At 47.1% G+C, this 18,253-nt stretch overlaps 5 protein-coding genes across 5 annotated transcripts; all 5 read right to left on the minus strand.

Moving 5' to 3' along the window:
- Window positions 1-7,028: 7,028 nt before the first annotated feature.
- Window positions 7,029-9,469, minus strand: EDB93DRAFT_450946 (major facilitator superfamily domain-containing protein). The gene is made up of 11 exons (XM_041456416.1): window positions 9,403-9,469; window positions 8,991-9,354; window positions 8,924-8,943; window positions 8,764-8,871; window positions 8,630-8,715; window positions 8,569-8,581; window positions 8,297-8,518; window positions 7,870-8,247; window positions 7,702-7,818; window positions 7,506-7,646; window positions 7,029-7,454 (listed from the first exon to the last, which is right to left on the minus strand). Exons 2-11 carry the CDS (start codon window positions 9,135-9,137, stop codon window positions 7,253-7,255), a joined length of 1,434 nt encoding a protein of 477 aa, XP_041312914.1. The 5' UTR covers window positions 9,138-9,354; window positions 9,403-9,469; the 3' UTR covers window positions 7,029-7,252.
- Window positions 9,470-10,260: 791 nt separating this feature from the next.
- EDB93DRAFT_1245732 (uncharacterized protein) lies at window positions 10,261-12,255 on the minus strand (the record flags this gene model as incomplete). Its single annotated transcript, XM_041452343.1, has 6 exons — window positions 10,261-10,703; window positions 10,756-11,056; window positions 11,129-11,280; window positions 11,457-11,655; window positions 11,706-11,899; window positions 11,949-12,255. The coding sequence occupies 6 exons, from the start codon at window positions 12,253-12,255 to the stop codon at window positions 10,261-10,263; spliced, it is 1,596 nt and encodes a 531-aa protein (XP_041312915.1).
- Window positions 12,256-12,988: 733 nt separating this feature from the next.
- Window positions 12,989-13,784, minus strand: EDB93DRAFT_1060899 (uncharacterized protein; the record flags this gene model as incomplete). Its single annotated transcript, XM_041444823.1, has 2 exons — window positions 12,989-13,408; window positions 13,458-13,784. Coding segments are annotated over 2 exons (747 nt in total), but the record flags the coding sequence as incomplete, so codon positions are not given.
- Window positions 13,785-14,138: 354 nt separating this feature from the next.
- Window positions 14,139-16,633, minus strand: EDB93DRAFT_1237893 (uncharacterized protein; the record flags this gene model as incomplete). The annotated part of the gene is made up of 10 exons (XM_041451472.1): window positions 14,139-14,315; window positions 14,349-14,570; window positions 14,611-14,744; window positions 14,801-14,822; window positions 14,865-15,038; window positions 15,159-15,367; window positions 15,416-15,789; window positions 15,844-16,430; window positions 16,480-16,580; window positions 16,606-16,633. The coding sequence occupies 10 exons, from the start codon at window positions 16,631-16,633 to the stop codon at window positions 14,139-14,141; spliced, it is 2,028 nt and encodes a 675-aa protein (XP_041312917.1).
- A 142-nt stretch (window positions 16,634-16,775) lies between these two features.
- On the minus strand, window positions 16,776-17,347 carry EDB93DRAFT_1245735 (uncharacterized protein; the record flags this gene model as incomplete). Its single annotated transcript, XM_041452344.1, has 3 exons — window positions 16,776-16,905; window positions 16,964-17,147; window positions 17,212-17,347. 3 exons carry the CDS (start codon window positions 17,345-17,347, stop codon window positions 16,776-16,778), a joined length of 450 nt encoding a protein of 149 aa, XP_041312918.1.
- Between the last annotated feature and the right edge of the window lie 906 nt (window positions 17,348-18,253).

Genomic DNA, 18,253 nt, shown 5'->3' on the forward strand with positions numbered 1-18,253 from the left:
CGCGGGGCATTGTGTGCCGCAGGAATTCATCTTGAATGGCGGGTGTTGCTTGAAGGTATGGTGCGAGAATCTGAGCGTGATCTCGAAGATAGATCTGGAAGGCATCACTGGCCCACCTTCCCATTGTCTTGACGACCTCGAATGGGATGTTTCGGAGGAGGTATTCCAAGGTAGCACCTATTCTGATAGCGTGGCCTTGCAATGGGTCGAGGCCAGCATCCTTTGCAGCGCGAGCAAGCCTTGCAATGAACTTTGTTTTCGTCAAAGGACGGTGTGCCTTGCCGAACTTATAGGAAAAGAGTGCGATGTCGAAGTGGGGGTTGTTGATGTTGAGATGGTTGGATAATGCGGCCTCAGGATCAGTGGGACCCTCTTGTTTCGCCCAGAAAACGTCCTCCCCGTTTTGTGATGTTTTCGTGCGGGGTAAATGAAAAACGGTAGTCGCGAGCCCATTGCGATCTGTTTCGTGACGAATGTCGGAGCGTTTGACGTGAATGGAGGGATCAAATGATGAAAGAGTTCGGATCGTGAATTCTCCAGCTCTGGCCATTGAATAAAAGGCTGTTGTGAGACAGCTACCCACTGCAGCATCGAGAGGGTTGTTGGGGTCTAGTTTCTGCAAGATGCTAGTTATAAAAGCCATGGTGTATGGTGGTCTTTTCTTCCTTCTTGATGACGAGGGCGTGAGGTTCTTGGCCGCTTTCAGCATAGCATCTATTTTGTCATCATCTAAGGACCATGATTTTCCGTGCAAAATATGCCATGCGCAAATACCGTGGACATAACTTGATATAGTTTTCCCTGAATATGATCCGGCTAAGTCTGAAATGAAAGCTGAAATGAGTTCGGAAGACGCGGGTGCACGCATGGCTTCATTGATGGAGTGTGAGTCACAATAAACATGGTAGGCGAGGATGCCGCTTCCATATGCCTCCTGGGTGCTGCCAGCCCATGCGTGGATCATGACATCTTGAATGCGCTGTGCATCTGCGTGGGGGAGGCAAGATATCGATGTGTCGTCTGTGGCTGGTCGCCAAAGACGGAGCCTGTCTTTTGCTGTGCAATGGGGTCTTAGGACAGAAATACGAGGGGTGAGATTAGCAGGATAAGCTGCAACTAAGAATCTCGATGAGGGGGAAGCCTGCAGTGTGATGTTCGCTGACTTACTAAGCTTGCGTCGCTTTAAAGAGCTCTTCTCCTTGACGACGGAGCTCGTCATTGAGGTGCTCAGCTGATTCTCGTGAGTGGGCTCGGTCATTGACGTGTGGGAGCGCTTTGAGTTTCTTACTGCGTGCATGGCACTCAGAAGGGATAGCAGGATTGTCAAAGTCCGTGACGAAGGGTTGGAGTGGCTGGGGGATGCTAATTGGGGGAAGCAGAAGGTCTGAGGGAGGGTAGATTCCCCTGGATGGGCCATCCGCTGGGTTGTAGTTGCTGGGTACATAGCGCGTGAGGAAAGTGCATTGCGTAGATGCGGCGAGCTCGTGGATCCTTTTGAAGACGGTATTGGTGGCCCTGTTGTGGCTACGCCCTTTCCACCACCCTTCAACGACTCCCCGGTTGTCCCCGAATATTTTGATGCAGCTGCCCGTTGGGCATAAACCGAGGAGTGCAATAATGAGGAATTCCATGCCGACTGCCTCTGCCCAGCCAATGTCTCTGTCTTCGGCTTTCCAGCCTGGGAGGAGACACCACGCTCGCCATCTGCCATTGATCCAAATCGCGATACCAGTGCCTGAGCTAGCGTCTGAGTAAGCCGAGGGGTCAATGACTTCGACGGGCCCTGGGATTGGCCGAGAGACGAGTGATTGTGAGAGGCTGGCTTTCCACCACCGGAGGTCATCACCTGTGTGCTTGGGGGGGGGAACGAGGCATGTGCGGACGGTCGTGAAAAATGGATAGCATGGTCTTGAGAGAAACGAGGTAAGCTCTTCCTGCTGGGAGGACCAGAGAAGCATGTAAGAGCTTCCCATAAAGCTCCTGGACTTCCCGTAGCATGTGTGAAGATCGAATCTCCCATTCTTTGATAGCTGCCACGTACTTCTCCTTCTTGCTCTGTGGGATCGAGACAGAACGCGACTCGATGTCCCAGAGGAAGCCAATAAAGGGGGCACATGACGAGAAAAGGATGTCTTTTGCCAGCTCCCAGGGTATTCCGAGAATTTTGGATAGGCGGTTGATGTCGTCAAAGCAAAATGTGAAGCGAGCATCTTCTGGGGATCGTGGGGAGGCTGTTGAGATATCAATGATGGGAAACGAACAGTCTTCATCAAACTCTTCAATTCTGTTGTCAGGCATAGTTGAACCCCGATACCATTTTCGACCTCCTTCAATGAGCATGCCACCATTTCGTGCAATGATAGCGGCACGAGATTTGCGCAGGTTATTGTAGCTAGCAAGGTGCTCTCGCAGAATCCGAATGAATAGGTGATCGTCCACCCATTTGGATATCGGGCCAATTCCTTGTGATCGGAATATGTCTGCGCCAGCATCTGCGACCTCGCCATAGGTTCCTGCTGATGCCGAGAACCCGAAACAAAAGCTAGAATCAATGGCGAAGCTGTCTTCTCCTGTCCTGACAACCAGGCCCGGCCATTGAGAAGGATGAAGAGGTACTGTGCGGTAGGCTTCGGCCATGTCACGAACGGCTGCCTGAGATCCTGGGGGGAGAGACCAGATGAGTAGACAGATCGTCGATGCTGTACCCCATGTGCACGGATATAAGTTAGAGTTGATAGAGGAATTAATGGATGATATAGTGGCTGATGGACGAAGCGGGAACGAGAGGTTTTGTACAAGGCGGAATTTTCCTGGCTTTCCTGGCTTAGGAACCATGGAGAGTGGGGCTGTCTGGAAAGGACCGATGAGTTCTTCAGTCTCCAATTTAGATATAGGTCTGATATAACGACCAGTGGAATATTCACGGTCCAGAATAGCAGCAAAAGCGTCAAAATGTGCATGTAGCGAGGGGCTATTAGGTGGGATATAAGTTTGAGATATGGTTGGGACACTGCCCATGAAACCAAAGCGAAAACCATTCGGAATATGTGCATATTTACGTATGAGATTTGACGAAATGAGAAGCTGCAGCCAGGCCTCGGGCCTATAGGGAGTGATAGCATTAGATGCTCTCGCTTTGAGGACAGTCTTGAGCTCCGTGATCCTTTGCTCCGCACCCCGAACATTCGTGCACGTGAGCTCAAGAGGGATTGGTGCATCCCTTGGGTCTCTGCCAGTCGTAGCAGATTTCGAGGCCCTCTGGATTGACCAAATGACCCTCTGCGTTTCGACGACATCGAGTTTTGGTTCGTTTGTCCCATAGGAACTCGGATGCACATTTGTGGATGGGGTGACGGAATCGGCCAAGGCAGAGGGCACAGGCTGATGGGCTGGTTTGGCCTGCGCCCGCTGGAAAAAACTGCTGCAACTTCTGCAGTTTTTTCGCCATTTGGTTAGCAGGGCGGTATGGGTGATAGCGGCCATCATTCACAAGAGGTACTGTCTCTGCGTGCCCATTTCGGCTGGAACTCACATCTCTCCCCCGAGAACGGGAAGAAGTGTTGGGAATTGCGAGCGAATGTTGCAACTGAGTGCAATAGAGCGAGCATGAAAGGATTCGAGTAAGCCAGGATTCGAACAATTATATGAAAGCAAAGATTTTGTTAAGCCATGGTATACAGGAAAGTGCGAAAGCAGTGTGGGTGTAAGCGAAGCAGCGGTTAAGTGTTTGAGAGGGACACAGTGAAAGCGGGAGTTTGAGTTAGCATGAGGGTAGATGGAGCGACAGCGTAGAGAGCGCAAGCAAGGGAGAGCGGAAGACAAAAGACGAAGTCATATATGCAATAGCACATGGATAGCAGATGGGGAATTGTACCCCGAAAGCAAGGACAGCCAAGAGTGAAAGCATTTAGACAGCCAGCGGGGTTCGTTTCCGACGTGAGATTGAATATATAAAAGAATTTGGTCAGTGATTGAATGTTGGTGGGTAATGCGCTACGCACCATTTTGAGACCTTCATCTCGTTCGGCCTCCCAGACATCGTCGGATATCGAGTTGTACAGGGCATTATTGAATAAACCAATATTGAACCCTTGGTCTTGCGCTAAGCGATCATGCCATTCATGGCGCACAAATCCCGCGTAGCGAAGCAGAGCCTTTTCTCCTCGCGGACGCATGCAATGCTCATGGTTGGTAATGAGCGTGAAAAATAACGCTAAAGCCTGCTGATGCTTTTGCGGCCAATTGTTCTTTTCGATGTGAACGAGAAAGCTGGTCTTTGCGAGGTCGAATTGCCGCCAAGATAGGTCGTGGTCCTGTAGAGCCTTCTGAGAAGCTTTGAAAGACGCTATCGTCTTGAGGGCAACTATACCATCCACTTTGGCGAAGCCAAAAGCATCATCTGAGTCTGATGTGGACCTAGAGGTGGTGGCAGCCTCGTGGCAACCGTCAGGACTGAAGTACCATAATTCTACGTACTCCATGTTCTTGACCTTTTGGATGGCATACTGGGATGGGCGAGGTATGATAACGTCTGCGACAACGGCCCCATCATCAAAATCGTTAATCTTGGGCTTTTTCTTCTCAGCTTCACGTCTCTCTAACTGTTCCTCAGCCTCTTTTTCGGCTCTCTCGCGCTCTAGCTGTTCTTGCAAGGTGCGGGCGTCTTCCTCATTCTGTTGCTGCCAAAGGAGGATGCGCTCCTGGCGCTCGAGTCTCCAGCCCACAGCCATTTGCTCGAGTGCATCTTCTCTGGCTATGCCCCCTGCCACAAGGGCATTGAGCCATCCCGTGTACGCTGCTGACTCGAAATTGGGCTGCGCTTCCAGCGCTGGGTCCGCTAAGATGCGTTCCATGGTAGGCCGGGTGAATTCGGAGTGTTTGCTAAGAGTGTGTTTTGAGAAATTGACTGGGTGTTTCTGAGAGTGATAGAAAGAGCAGAAGGAATGTAGAAAAGAAAAGGAGGAAGAACGTTGTCGTTGAGGACGACTGAGACGATACGGCGCGACGTCACAGTACGAAGTCAGAAGGTTCGTACTGCTTCCGACGCTTGCGCAAAGACTTAATTCTGTTCCTACACTCGTTCCTCGTTACATAATAGACTATCAATCTTTTAAACATTAAATTATGTCTTATACAGTATCTGAACGTTCCGACGAGGAGAATGTCTCTCATTCACAACACTCTAACGAAGAGTCTGTTGATGGTAAAGGCGAAGTAAAGTAGCATTTAGCAAACCAGATGTCTCTACAGCTTCTCGTAAAACGTCACTCTTGTGAGTAGAACAGTTGTCAAGGACAATCACACTGTTGGGGCCAGGGAATGGGTTCATATTGGGCAACTAGTACAGCAGCGAAAATTTAGACAGTGAAAAGAATGCACTTGCCACATCGTTAACAACGAAATCATAGAACTCTGCACCATCTATAGATCCTTCGATGACTCGAACAGTCAGATAGTCATTAATAGTGAGAGCCGGCAGCACACTGTATCGAATGGCCCTGTTTAAGTGGACACTGTCAAATGACAAAGGGCCCAGGGGGCTTGTCGACTGACAGACCAACCATATCTAGGAAATATGGTACGGTCATCTCTGCTTGACCCGTCCAGGAACACGAGCTGCTCAGCTGTATAGTTGGCTGTCATGTTGTGCGACCAACCAGCTCGGAAACCGTCATCATGTTCGGCCGCTATCCTCTTCAAGCGTTTGTAGGTGAGCCCAAGGTCCCCGAAGTTGCGGTAAAGAGCTGGTGTGGATATTGGCTGATCATGATATATGGCGAGCCATTCGCCGATCTCATTAAGTAGTAGAGACAGGTTTTCGGCTAGCAGCTCGTAGATCCCATCCTTCATAATTTGATCCAACAAGCGAGGGCGGCCCGTGATTGGTGTGTGAGGATTAGCACATCCATTTTCATTATAATTTGCCTCTCACCGCTCTATACTTCTCGACGACACTCCAAGAACATCAGCGATGCGCTCGATCTCCCATGATGCATCCTTCCTCCAAAAGCAAGTACAGAGCTCGTTCTTTTCGATCAGGACTGATCCTCTGGTAGACCATGGTGAGCCTAAGTGAGAATCTTGTGCGATACGACGTCTTTAAAGGCGTACAGAGGTGTATACAACTCGAAAATGATTTAATTTAATTTTCAACATTTCTACTATTTTTGAACCGCCACAAACACGTGAGTCAAGACTTTCGAGAACGACTGTATGGTCGAGAAAAATATAATTCGCCTTCATTTCCTTTGCAGAAATAGAGGTGCGACAGTATGTGCGAAAACGCATGGCCATCCGCGCCAGATATTTGCAGTAATGAAGTAAAGAAATATAATGCGTATCTTTGACATCTCATTACTTCAACGATGCGAAATGTTCGACTCTCAACCGCGACAATCTGAAGTTGGCTGCAATGCCTCTCAGCAGTGTTTCGTCAGAACCGGTTCGATTTGTCAGCCCCGAATGTACGTTCCCGGCTCCCCTCCCATACAGGGAACTTACTTCATGCATGGCGCACCACGCAGAATGTCCAAAATGACGCTAATGAGTCACGTCCTGAGCGGTGGCTGCCGTATCCTATTACTGCTCCCTCGCAGGCACGAGAGGCAAATTCTTCATTGCATGCTACGTCTACATCACGATATGCTGTTCTGGGCATTAAGGATAGTGGACGGTTTACTGGTGTATAGTGCAACGTGTGAGTGCTGGCAGCCCCACAGTTCATATGCTTGAATGTTCCTTGGTGATAGCCGCTCATGCATAACAGTTTTGTTTCAATCTCTTATGTGTCATATCCCCGCCAATTGGATTCCAAATTTTACACAGGGTTTAAATTCGTCGAAATGAAATCAAGTGTGCCCATACCTTTGTGTATAGGTGTTAAAACCAATGCTCCTGACCAGAACAACTAATTACAACTCCCGTGCTGTGCTTGCATTTCCTCGCTCCTGATGGAACGGAATAGCTGCTTGCTGGGAATGGTGTGACGCCACTGAGGATGACTTTATTTGGTAGGTTGTTGTGTGGTACTCAGCAGTGCCAGTGCGCCAACTACGTAGAAGAGTAGGATGACGTGGTTTTACACAGCAGAGCTATATGGCACTGATCAAGCCAATTCGATAAGATGTGTGATAGAAAAAGCTACCACAGTAAAAACCACGTAAATATCATAATCATCATTGCATTGTGTCATGCGGGATGAGAAGCAGTTTTGCCCATACCTTCTTAGCGTGAGAATCGCATGGATCGTTGACTACACCAGATGTCTATAACCAACAGGGTCCTGAAGGTCGTTGATGTCTTTTGCATTCTGCTCGTTCCTCTCAATCTGCTGATTCACCCGCTTCAAATGCAAATACATGATACCAAGCATGACTGTCGATACCCCAAGCGCCGTGACGCAGATGGCGTAGGAATAACGATATGTCGGGCCCCAGGTGATAGGCCAGAGAAACCTATGACAGATTGTAAATAATCAGCGAGAGCGGGAGATCGGTGACACTAACGATCCGACGATGTTCCCCGCCGCAGATATTGAACTTATCAAGGCGATAGCAACAGCTCGCTTTGCAGGTTCTCTAGCAAAAGTGTTGTTTATCCAAGCCCAGAGAATAATTTGTCCTGCGGCGATCTGAGCCATCAGAAACCTGCACGTCTCTGAGTACACAAGACATCATTCTATTAGGCGATGACACTGCTTACAGGGAAACATAACGTGCGACCATGTTCATCGTACAGATGGATATAATGAATCCAAGGGCAGCGAATGCATTCGATGCAAAAATGTATATGCAACGTTTTCTCGTACTGTCAGAGTACCTGATCGTCCATGAGACAAGATTCGATACGGAGCAAAATTAGTTTACCGACCTTGAAAGAAAAAAAGCACCAACGGCGGAAAGCACCCATGGAGGAGCGGCGAGCAGCAAAGTCGTCGTCATATCATATCCCATAGTTGCGACAATCGTCGGGAAGTAAATGACGAATGACAACGCCATACAATCGATAATGGACGCGACTGAGAACCACCATACCTTCCAGTCGGACAAAGCATCCCACAGTCCTCGCACGGTGCTCCGTTTGCCGAGCCCGTCAATTCTTCCATAGCCATCATCTACAAGGCGAGATATGGCGAGCGATCTTTCCTCCGGAGTGAGCCATGTAGTGTTGTGAGGGAAATTAGGGAGTAGAAACATCGCACAAATCGCGACTACGATGGTCATGCCGCCATCGATGTAAAACAACCATCTACAGATATGTCAACTTCAGCGAATGACAGGAGACGAATGTTTCCTGCCTCCATCCAGCTTGACCAAGTTTTCCCTGCATGCCTGTAAGTATACCAGATGCAAAGAAGGATCCGAAACCAGCGCTGAGCACGGCTCCACAAGTTACGAGAGTCGTTCTCACAGCGAGCTCGTCTCGCTTGTACCATCCCGAAAGAAGATATATGGTGCCAGGGAAAAAGGGTGCCTCAGCAAAACCAAGAAATAAACGGGCGAGAAGAACCTCGGTATAACTTGGGTGAAACTATGAGATGCCACAATGACGAAAAATGAGAGTGCGTACTTCTGTGTGGCCCCTAGGTACGATTAGCATTCATGATCACGAGTGACCAGTGTTGACAAACCTGTCAATGTTGATACTGCGCCCCATGTCACCATAGTCCATGGAATCAGGATAGCAGGTCTCTCTAGCCAGTGCAGAAACATATTCCTGAAAAAAGTCACAATAAACTTTCCCCCAACGAAGGATGCAACTTACGCTGGCACTTGCATGACACACATTCCCACATAGACGACAGACAAGATGGTCGCGTATTGAGTCCCCTGCAGGTGCAAGTCTTTCTCAAAACCTCCTAACCGTGCGCTACTGTAGACGATATGAAATGTCATGTAATCGAGTATTGCGATGCGCAACATACCTAGCATTCCCTCTGTCGATCTAACCAGTGGTAAGCGCCAGGTAATAAAGAGCTCAAACCCACTCACATAGTTCAGGGCATACAAAAGCACGATCAGGAACAGACGTAGATCGAGCTTCCTTACCAATCTCCTCTCGAGATCATCACGGGCATGGCTGGGTAAACCAGACGAGACATGAACTATTTCTGATTTCTCGTTGCTGAGAGCAGACATCGTTCAAAAAACAACAACACAACAGAAAGGGTTGACGAGCCTCTTTATGAGGTGCAGGTGGGAAGCAAAGATAATGGTGGGGCACCATCGATTAAATATCAACTGGCACCCAATAGGGTACCCGGGCCGCTTTGAACAAATTCATGTTTGGTTGCGCATATAGTATAACCAATGACCGTGTGCGTGGCATGCAGTTGTGGTAGAATTGTTGGTAGAACTTCTGAGTTTTGGCAACCGGTCTGGCAAAACTGAATGCGTGACTCACGGCAGAACTAAGATGGAAGAAAACCACAGAGCAACCAGGGCTCGCGGAGATATAATCTAGATACGGATGGTTTAATAGAGCGCAAAAACTGACTGTTGATTCTTGGTTGATTCCCTTAAGATTATGGTGCCAGTGACCAAACAGACGGTCCTTCATGGTAGAAAACCTTGCAATTAATTGACAAGGTCTTTGCCAGTTATTGTGATGATCTTCTCGATTATAAAACACACCACACACCATCAACATGGACATGCTCACATGCACACTCGTGATTCGTGAACAGGTGGGCATTGCTTTCGAAATTGCACAGGATCTTGAGGCATCCTTCACGTGGACACTTCCACTCTCGACCGAACCTCGTATCTAGGGACCAACTCGCCCGACGACATTGACTTTGCGGCTCTAGAAGAGTCGAAAAGGACTGTTGAAACTCGGAGGAAACGCTTCTGATTTTGGCGATCGTGAGCACCTATATTTCCCACAATACGGACTTGGTAAAGCGGCCTTATGTGACGTGTAGCGCCGCTTAATAAAGTCTCGTATCTGCTTGTATGGAGCACCGCCGGTGCGCACCAGCAGTTTTAGGTGACTTAGCACTACCAGCACCTACGGCTATATTGGTATGTTTGCCACACACCCGTTTTGGGTAATAACATCTGTTCGCCACTTCTCACGACGTCCAAACAGAGTCTGCTCACTGTCTACCACAGCGAGCTCGCATTATGGCTCAAAATCACACCGATTTTGTTGGTTTTTTTTTTTTGTATATATGTCATATGCACAATATTCTGATAGATATGTTAGTCAAATAACACTAATGACATGTATTCAAGTTCACGGGGCTACAACAATGAGTATCTAAGCATTCTCCAGGTCAGATGGCACAAGCTGAGAGCTCTTTTGCTTTGAGACTCTCTGTTTCTTTCTTCGGCCTGACGCGGCAGTTGGCACCGTCTGATTATCTCTGCCTGAATCATCCCAGAATGCCTGTGCCCTTTCTGTGAGCTTCCGGGCACACTTTTCCCGTCCTGATTGTCCTTCCGATGGCTGAACTTGCACCCACTTGTGAGTATTCGTGGTTGCCATGAGAACACTGTCTTCAGCAGTCGTCTGAGATGCCACTGCTGATGACGCATGAATGGGAGGTGTTCGTGGGGGTGACACAGGCGGTGATGTTGAAGATGTTGGGGTTGGCACAGGTGAAGATGGTGGAGATGGTGGGGTGGACACTGGCGAAAATGTTGGAGATGGTGGGGATGACACAGCCAGTGATGTTGGAAATGGCTGAACAGTGGCAGATGCTAATGAACAAGTTAGGGTTCATGCGGAGTGCCAAGAAACATAAGTACTTACAATTATCAGAGGTCCGAAGGACAGGATCAATGCGGTCATCTGGTATTGATGAAGAATTGATACTGGTACTTGTGTGAGCGAGTGCTGTAGGACTGGCTTGTTGAGTGGTGTGATCCTCGGTAGGGAGACGAACTTCAGTGGATGAGGTATTGTCAAAAGGGTCGTGATCAGCCTGTGTTGCCTGGCTTGAGGCTGCACTAGGAAGAATGTTGTCGAGAGGAATGTTGTCAAGAGGAATGTCATTGAGAGGCACCAGTGGTTCTAACTCTGGGGTGAGTTTCTCCCCAGCAGCAATACGGCGCTGCCGTTATTCGACTTCGTCTCGAGTGATCTTGATGAAACGGCATGTCCCCTTTGACAAGGCCTCCACAACTTTCTCGAGGGCGTCGAGGCCACCTTTCAAGTCCGAAGGATTGAGCCATTGTGGGTGGTTCCATCCGACAAGCTTTACCAAATAGCGCTGGACCACACGAACCTCATAGTGCTTGAACTCAACAGAGGCTTTTGCATCACCAGTGAGTTCACCTGTGAATTGAGTCAGCACAAGTGACACAAGTAATAACTTTGTACTTACACAGAGATGCGCGGATGTTGAGTCAGATTGAAGCCTTTGCTTTTGAGACACGGTTGCGATGATTCATAGCTGAAGCTATACATGTATGTAGTTAGAGTTGAAAAAATTAATGAAAGAAATGACTTACTGAGGATGACACCATTAGCCAAGATGGTGCTTTCAAACTCTGTTGCAAGCTGTGCAATGTCCTTCTGTAGATATAAGCAAACAAACTGCTCAGCAGCAGCACTTGAAAAAAAAGCTTTTGGTGCCATAGCAAAGTCGGAAACCCCACGGACCATGAGGACTATGGCCTCTATGCCCACACGCTGCTTTAAAGCATCAAGCTGTTGATGCAGTATTAGTAATATGTAAATGTAGCGTGCAATATATGTACCTCTTCCTTGACAAATTGAAAACTACGTGCACACTCAGCTGCACGTGAACGAGCAGTTATGGTGGGAGGACACTGGCTTGTGCTGGCCTTAACCTGGTTGAATTCCTTGATAAGTGTCTCCTTCTCGGCCTTCTTGAGGGAGTGATATTCGGCCTTGTCTTTCACGAGGTCTACTATATTAGACCGTTCATTATCTGAAAACAATGTTAGTGAAGTAAACACCATATGTTAGTAAGTACTTACTGGCACCTTTGAAATGCAAAAATGCATGCCAAGCACTGGTCTTATTGTGTTTGCGGCGGTGAGGTGCAGAGCCTAGTGAAAAATGTTCAAGGTAATGACATCGGGGCTGCTTAAATTTCAAAGCGAGTTCTGTTGCCTTCATCTCGAGGTAGTTGAGAACTGCTTGAATTTCTTGATCTTCATCGAGTCGCTTAGCACGCCGGTGTTCGGCCAATTGCTGCTGAAGCTCCTTTGAAATCTTCACGTAAGGACATCGAGTTTTTGACAACAGTCGACAAACATTATGAGGCCGAGGTGCTACGGGCATGATGCTTAGGATGACAAAATTTGGGAGTCGGGACACTTGCAGTGTATATATTGTGTTATATTATACAAAAACAAACAGGTAAATGGTTGAGTTGACAGCATGTCCCCAGAAGGATTCAAACTAATTACACTTAGCGTCCATCAACATTGCTTCTCCAATCATTTCAGCATGGTCCTTCGGCAGCTGGTAAGGTTCATCCTGAAGCTTAGCAACCCAGTGTTTCGGCAGAAAGTCTGTCTGGATTTGGATACAGACCCAGTGAAAAGTGTCTGGGTAACCAAGGACTTCCAGAACATTCTCCATCTCAGCGCCAAATGATACAAGAGGCTGAAGTCCAGAATCAAAGGATGAGCCCAATGATGAGGGAGGATAGGCACGGCCCAATGACAGAGTTTGAAGTACCGGTTCAGTCGCAGGTGTTTTCACTGTTCTTTCAGCAACTGGTGTTGAGGGCGCAGCAGCAAGAGAGGGCTCAGCATCATAATTGGAAGCATAATTGGTAGCTTTGATGCAAAATCCACCCTGTTGATCAGTAATTAGTGTTCATCAAAAAAAAAATTCATGCACTTACCTTACGGGTATTCTCCATGTTTGAGTGCATAGCAGTAAATGGCACGACTTTCACCTGGTGTCGGCTATCAGGTTTTTTAGCTGATGCCGATGCCGATGCAGCCTTTCCATGCTGTGTCACAGGCACTTGAGCTGGTGCCCACATAATGCGACCAGCATCTGATTTGGGGAGATATGATAAGAGCTGAGGGCAGGAAAGTAACTGATGAAGAGTATCCATTGGACATCCGGGGATTACAAAATGCAATGAACCTGGAGTGACGGGAGGTGGAACAAGCAGTAACTTCGAGTCATCTGTCCTGTTTGCTTGCGGATATGCATCCTGAGCAGATGAGCTCAACCACCCAGCACGATAGCAATTAGCGGCAAACAATTGAGCCAACGGAGTAGCATAGTGGGCAGTAAACAACTGGGAGATCTGTGCAATTACAACATGAAGTTCAGGGTGTTCTGCAAGAACTTTCAGGTTGGCATAGACATGGGCGTTAAGCATTTGTGGAATGATTGCAGACTTGGGAGCTACTGTGCCAGGATGGTGTAAAAAGACTGTTGAACCACCTGTTAACCTATCCAGTAGCGTACACTGAGTGTATCAGTAAGTAGCCAGCATAAAAACGACGGAAAGAGCTCACCAGATCCAAGACATTGTGCAAAATTATTTTTATGTGTTCAGCACGTGCCTGCCAGTTCTGATACTTGGCGCTTTGACTACTTTTCTCAAACTTTGAGGATCCCGTGTGGTAGTGATCAACAGTAAGAGGATGAAAACCGACTTTGGCGTCCGATTGGAAGTGGTTGCCATCTGTATGAAATTTGTGTGCCAACAGTGAGATCAGTGCTGATTTCCAACGCTTGCTGGATTCAGCAGTAGCAGCAATATTTTCTGGGCATGGAAATAAAGCAAATGCCTCCTGGAGGCCATTGACAGTAGGAGAACGAGAAATTGGGTTAGACTGCCAATCCATGTGTGAGCAGGAACTGGAGAGATGTATTGCAGTGTGCGAATCACTGGCAAGTGTGAATTGCCTTGTGTTTACCTCATGCAGCTGATTACTGCATCTACTGCAATGCGATCCAATTTAACTACTGATAACTTTCAATTTGTACTGTCTGTGCAACACTCCAATTACCATAGCTCGTGGCTGCATAGTTTCCTGTCTGTAGCATCCTTTGATTTCATGTTATATAGTACAGTGACTGCAGCAATATTAAATGCTTCATTCTTTGCGGTTAGGCCTCTCAGATTTCTCGTGTGCTGATAACTCATGCAATGATAACTTGTGCGACATCAAAACTGCATTCACGGGGATCTACTACTGATAAATAATAGTGTGCGACTCATTAATACTGGTGTCCATAATGTGATGATCAAGTGAATCAATATAATCCTGCACTTGCTCAAGCTCATCTATGTCACCGCATTCTTCCTCGCTCTCTACTACACTCTGTGACTCCTCCTCCGAAGCATGGGGGATTGCAGAGTCATCTGGCTGCACATGCCCTAGTTGAAGGCCTGCACAGACGGGGCCGCTATAGCCTGGCAAAGAGCAAGTTTTCTGGAAGCGCCACAAATGACATGCATTTACAGATTGTAAATACTGCCAATGCCAAGTCACTTCCCCTGCAAGGAAGGGGTCAGTTTCCTCTAGTCTCTTGATGGCAGCAGGATATTTCAATCTATCATCTCGAATCTTGGTCAGTAAGTGGCCAATCTCTACATCCAAGTGCTGAACTTCCATCACTGTCTCGGAGTAAGTCGAACTCCGCAAGGAATGAATATTTAACAATTTGCTCCCATTGAAGTGGGGCTCGTGGCGGATTAAGAAGGGCCGCATACTTGTTGTACCATTGGATAGCATTTCGGATTGCAGTTGCACACATTTTGAGAGCAGTGGAGATCTGAGTGCGCAGTTTGTAACCTGGATCCGTACATGTCAATACACAGTCAAAACGTATAGAAAAACCTTACCAAGACCATTCATTTGCATTTTCGTGAGCTTGAGAAGCCTCATTACAACAAGGTGTTAAACATCACTCACTGCCTTGTGATATAGCTGGTGCGTAATTTGAGACTGTGCCTTCAGTCGTTCTGGATGTTCGGGGTGCCAGCGTGTCTCAAGCGCCATCTGCCGTTCATAGTCCTCCACAATCTCCAGTTTCTGATCTAACTTGTTTGTAGTGTTTGTGTGTCGTCGATGTACATGTCCGGCATCCTTTGCTGACACATCGAGTCTCAAATCAAGCTTTTGGAACTCGGTCCAAGCATTGTCATATGCAGCCCTAGATAGATTAAATGATGTGTTTTAATGAAAATGATGTCAGTCTTACTGCACGTCTTCCAAATCAACAAGAGCCTTCACATAATCCACTTCAACAGAAGTTTCATCCTTCTTGCGTGTGAGGGCTTGCAAACAAGCACGCTCATCCTCTAAGTCGGCTGCAAAATCAATGTTGGGTGTTGATGCTTGAAAATTCAAAAGGAAGATAGTAGAGGCGTTGATGATCGAGAGAGCTTGAACATAATTCTGATGAATGAAATTCGCTAAATAAATGGTCAGATTGATGTACAGGTGAAGTCATAAATACGTACATAACCCAGCATACTTATCCATATCAGCGAAACGAAAGTGCTCGTCTAATGCCTGGTGGCAGTGGAACTCTGTGGCATTGCGTGTCTGTGCAGCCAGAGCATTAGATTCTGAAAACACACGCTCACATGTCTCAAAATCCTCCTTTCCAGCGCCTACCATGTACTTTGAATGGTGTTGTACTTGACACAGTTGGTTGTGTGCATGTCCGTGAAACACAGGAACAACACCTTGGATATTCAACTGCTTCATGTCATCAGCTAACGAGCTTCGAAGAAGGATTTTCTTGAAGGCACATTTAATGTCGTAACCATAAAGAATATTCGGCCCAAAGACATCCATTAGCTTCTTTAAGCTGGCAATAGGGTACTTCATACTAGTACAGGATGTCAGTAGCAGGCCAGTGCAAATGAGAGAAACTTTAGCTAACAGTTCTCCACTTCGTACCATATCACAAATGGTGAGCAGAAATCCATGCCGACAAATGGTGATGAATATGCCGGACTTCTTGAAAATTATGAACATTTTCTTACAGGACTCTGGCGCCGCATTACACCAGCGGTCAACGCAGACGTTGCTCGGTTCTGCATCAGTTGAGTCAGGTTCATCTACCCATGGGTCATCAGGGTCCTGGATTTGTTGCTGGTCGACTCGGATGTCCTTGGCTTGACGGGTACGGGCACTCTGGACTTCATCTTTGAAGCCATCAACATATTCCTCCGTGAGCCATATGGAACTGAGACCAGATCGTGGATAAAGACGTTCGTTGCCTCTGCAAATGACAGGATCAACAAGCTTCACAGAATTATTACCATCACAAGCGCAGAGGACAGAAAATTTCAGCACAGGTTCATCTTCAAGCTGGTATTGACAGGCAGGGCAAGAGTTAAGCATGCACCAGTGTGGAGTATCATGCCCAAGGTGGGTATCAATCTTCATGTCAATGTGTCGCAAAACTTCGAGATAGACGTCATATGCGACGCAGTATTGAGTTGCCAGATAGCGATGATAATAAACCTGAAGTGGAAATTAAGATATAGTAATGATTGAGGAAGCGGTGACTCACATTATGTAGATGACATAACTTTTTTGCCTCAGTGTGAATACTGAGCTGTGGACACACGTGGTGTGTTTGCCGGTACACGGCCGGTGTTCGTATAGTAATCGCTATGCTTGGACGTATCAGCAGAACAGCCGATGCAGCTATGGCGCATCAACATGACATTGATATAAGGCGACTGGTGTTTGAAAGTACAGGCCTCGTGAGCTGTACAGTAATGTAAGACAAAGCTAGATGATGGACAAATACACTCACCAAAAATGTTGACAACCTCGATAGAAAATGTTTCCGGTTTGTTAGAGTCAGTAGATAGGCGGTTGCAGATGATCATGAAGGTAGGCTTGCAAAGCTTCTGACAATGCGTCATATTGCTCTAACCATGAGTGAACTTCGTCGTGAATACGCTGACTTTGGTCTCGCAAGTCAGAGCGTCTAGACGAAGACAATATGTCATGATAGCTACACACACGATATGAATGTAAAAACTTACTTTCGGTGGTCGTTCGTGAGCTGGTCAAGTTCCTGGTACAGCAACATCTCTTCTCCTGCATGGCTGAGAGCATGGGCTTCTTCCCCAGGAGGAGGGAGGACAGCATCAAAATCCATTCCAAAGTCAACATCATCACTTGCGATGGCTTTAGAAGCGAGTTCAGATTGCAGGAGGCATTCTCGTTCTCAGTAGAGGGATCTCTGCAATTCAGTCAACAGATATCAAATAGGATCATACATCAAACTCACTCTTTAAAAGTGCTGCCCAGAGCTCACGAGCATCCTGTTCTCGTTGTTGGATACCTCCTGTGCGCAAACTCATCTTTTTGCCTCCAACTTGGACCACACACTTTCTAGAAACTCCTCCTACAGCGCCACGAGTCATGTGTAGACAGGCTTTGATGGGCTTGATGTGAGGTGGTTAAGAGTGTAGCAGTGGTGAGGTGGTTAGAGGCAGAGGGCTGTAATGTCACATGTCACAACCAATACATAATATCAATGTTGCGCACTAGAAAATAGCAGTGATAGTAGTCAGTTCATAGCGAGGGTGATTAGATAAAATAAAAAAAGACTTACATACCAAAAAAAACCCAACAAAATCAGTGTGATTTTGAGTCATAATGCGAGCTCGCTGTGGTAGACAGTGAGCAGACTCTGTTTGGACGTCGTGAGAAGTGGCGAACAGATGTTATTACCCAAAACGGGTGTGTGGCAAACATACCAATATAGCCGTAGGTGCTGGTAGTGCTAAGTCACCTAAAACTGCTGGTGCGCACCAGCGGTGCTCCATACAAGCAGATACGAGGCTTTATTAAGCGGCACTACACGTCACATAAGGCCGCTTTACCAAGTCCGTATTGTGGGAAATATAGGTGATCATGAGAGCAGACATCACATTATGTAAGTCATGACATGTCACAGAGACTAGGCCTTGCTTTCAACTTGTAGTGGCACGTGCTGGACTCGGCTGACAAACACCGTTACTCACTGGCACTCAGTGAGTATTGGTTTCCCTTTATTTGTTGACACTGTAATACTTAACAATACCACTCGAATCCTGGCCTCTCATGCCTTCTAATCCACTTGTCTGGCTAGAGTGTCGCCAATTACTTGCTTAACACTTTGTTTACCAAGTTTAGATAGAATGCTAATGAGGTAATAATGTTGGAAATTTCTAATTTTGGTTGGCATGCCTTAAAATGGATTGGAAGGCCTCAATTTACGAGCGGCATTACAACTCGCTTGGAAGAGAACCCCAAAATTTTGAAAGCCACTTAGAAGCAATATAGAG

The sequence above is a fragment of the Suillus bovinus genome, assembly GCF_016758785.1.
Source record: "Suillus bovinus strain UH-Sbo-P2 chromosome Unknown EDB93scaffold_3, whole genome shotgun sequence".
In the NCBI taxonomy this organism is placed as follows: Eukaryota; Fungi; Basidiomycota; class Agaricomycetes; order Boletales; family Suillaceae; genus Suillus; species Suillus bovinus.